This window comes from Priapulus caudatus, unplaced genomic scaffold, assembly GCF_000485595.1.
Source record: "Priapulus caudatus unplaced genomic scaffold, Priapulus_caudatus-5.0.1 Scaffold131, whole genome shotgun sequence".
Taxonomy (NCBI): Eukaryota; Metazoa; Priapulida; class Priapulimorpha; order Priapulimorphida; family Priapulidae; genus Priapulus; species Priapulus caudatus.
This window is the reverse complement of record NW_014577192.1, coordinates 278,873-280,792: the sequence shown is the minus strand read 5'-3', so window position 1 is coordinate 280,792 and position 1,920 is coordinate 278,873. Positions and strand designations below refer to the sequence as shown.

Sequence of the window (1,920 nt, the reverse complement as noted above, 5' to 3'; positions counted from 1 at the left end):
AAGAGAGAGAGAGAGAGAGAGCGAGAGAGAGAGAGAGAGAGAGAAAGAGAGAGAGAGAACATAAACGCACTGGCACACGTACAAACACTCACATGCATACCTACATACCAATATATTACACCCTACCACGCACGCACTCACAAACGTACGGACATATAAGGTAGATGCATGCCTGTCGTGTCTGCGTGCGCTACCATAACCCCACTGACTGAGTGACGTCTCCAGTTCCGCCCACAGCGCTACCGCCACAACATTAGAGGCAACCGCCCCCGGCGGCTAGTGCGCATGCGCGCGTAGCACTAACAAACTAGTTCTAGCTTTTTCGCGGAACTGGGTCATAAAGTTAGTAATCAACGTTTCTCGTTAACTCCGCGCCCGGGGGATAATATATAAAGCTTCCAGGTGCTGCCAGGAGATAGCAAGAGTGAGAGAGAAGGGGTTGGAGAGAACGAAAAAAGTGAGGAGAGATGAGGGAGGAAGAGTGGGAGAGACGGAGAGAAAGAAATAGCGAGAAACAGAAAGAGAGAGACAGAGAGAGAGAGACGCAAAAAGAGGGAGCGAGACAGAAAGAAGAGAAAGATAAATACATAGAGAGAAAAAGAGAAAGAGAAAGGGAGAGCGAAAGAGACGCAAAAGAGAGAGAGAGAGAGACAGACAGAAAAAAAGAAAGAGAAATACATAGAGAGAAAGAGAGAGAGAGGGCGGGATGGAGAAGGGCGAGAGGGCGAGAGAGAAGGCGAAAGAAAGATAGAGAGCGAGACAGTGGTGGGGGAGGGGGAAGGAAGAGAATGACACGGCTGCATCGACCGGTTCTCAGCCGTCCCACCTGTCTGCTCGCATTGTGCGTAACTCGGCGTTCACCGATTACACGGATCAACTGCCGGCAATGAGCAACACCTCGGAACGAGGAAAACAATGCGAGAAGAATGGCGACCGGCAATGACGCCCGACCGGCGATCAAAAACGATTACGCCGACGTCGTTCCATCGAGTAAACAAAAGGTGGGCGAGCGGATCGTTACCATAGACGTGTGTACCTCTCTTTCCGTATGAACCGACCGTGGTTTTAACGAGTCGCTATCATATTGACTCGGCCGCGGGCAACAATATCGTTTAGGGCAGCGGATGCAATAAAAGCAGCAGAGACGACGGCGACAACGATGACGATAGACAGACGCTGACGATAGCAGTGGATGGACGACGCGATCGACGTGCGGCGTTAGTTAGTAGTTCGGACGCATTTCTTACCTGGCGCTGTTCCCGCGTTGGAGGTTCCGACGGTGCCGAGCAAGCACTGAGGTCTGGACAGCATCATGTTGGCAGCGTGGTAGTAGTAATTGGGGAAGAACTCCGACATGCCATCGTGCACCGTCGACCGTGCTATGGTGTTCCTGTCGTCTGCAACCAGCGATATCAGAGCAAGTGTAAACAACTCGTCGGTAATATAGCGAATTGCGCGCGTGGGGGGCGAGGTGGCGGTGCTTCGGTCTGACGTACTGTCGTCTGCGAGAGCGCGTTCGGATTGTCTTCATTTGATGTAGCGTATCGATTATTTCTAATTGATTTATATTATTGATAGTAATTATTAATAATTATTGATTTATATGCTTGAATAGTGCAACTGTCCGCAAGCTGCTGCATGAGATTGCATGGGAGCCACGTACCGCGTTTTGATGAGAATGAACATATTTTGGCTTCGTCGCCGCTTGTGCTGTCCACATCTGACGATGAAAAGCCACTGTCGGCCGGACTGGCTGGTGATGTTAATTCTGCGGAAGTAAGAAAGACATGTTAATCTCACCGTTCCTCTAGCAGCCCCCCCTCTCTCTCTCTGTAAATCTCTCTCTCTCTTTCTCTATCTCTTTCTTTCTATTTTCTCTCTTTCTCTCTCTTTCTCTCTCTCTCTCTCTCTCTCTCTCTC

The 1,920-nt window shown here is 50.1% G+C and overlaps 1 protein-coding gene across 1 annotated transcript in view; it reads right to left on the bottom strand.

Moving 5' to 3' along the window:
• Nucleotides 1-1,920, bottom strand: part of LOC106805880 — a gene marked incomplete in the record, with an annotated part of 8,571 nt that overhangs the window by 3,813 nt on the left and 2,838 nt on the right. Inside the window, 2 exon segments of the mRNA XM_014807650.1 lie at nt 1,248-1,397; nt 1,664-1,768. Coding sequence (XP_014663136.1) covers nt 1,248-1,397; nt 1,664-1,768 — 255 coding nt within the window.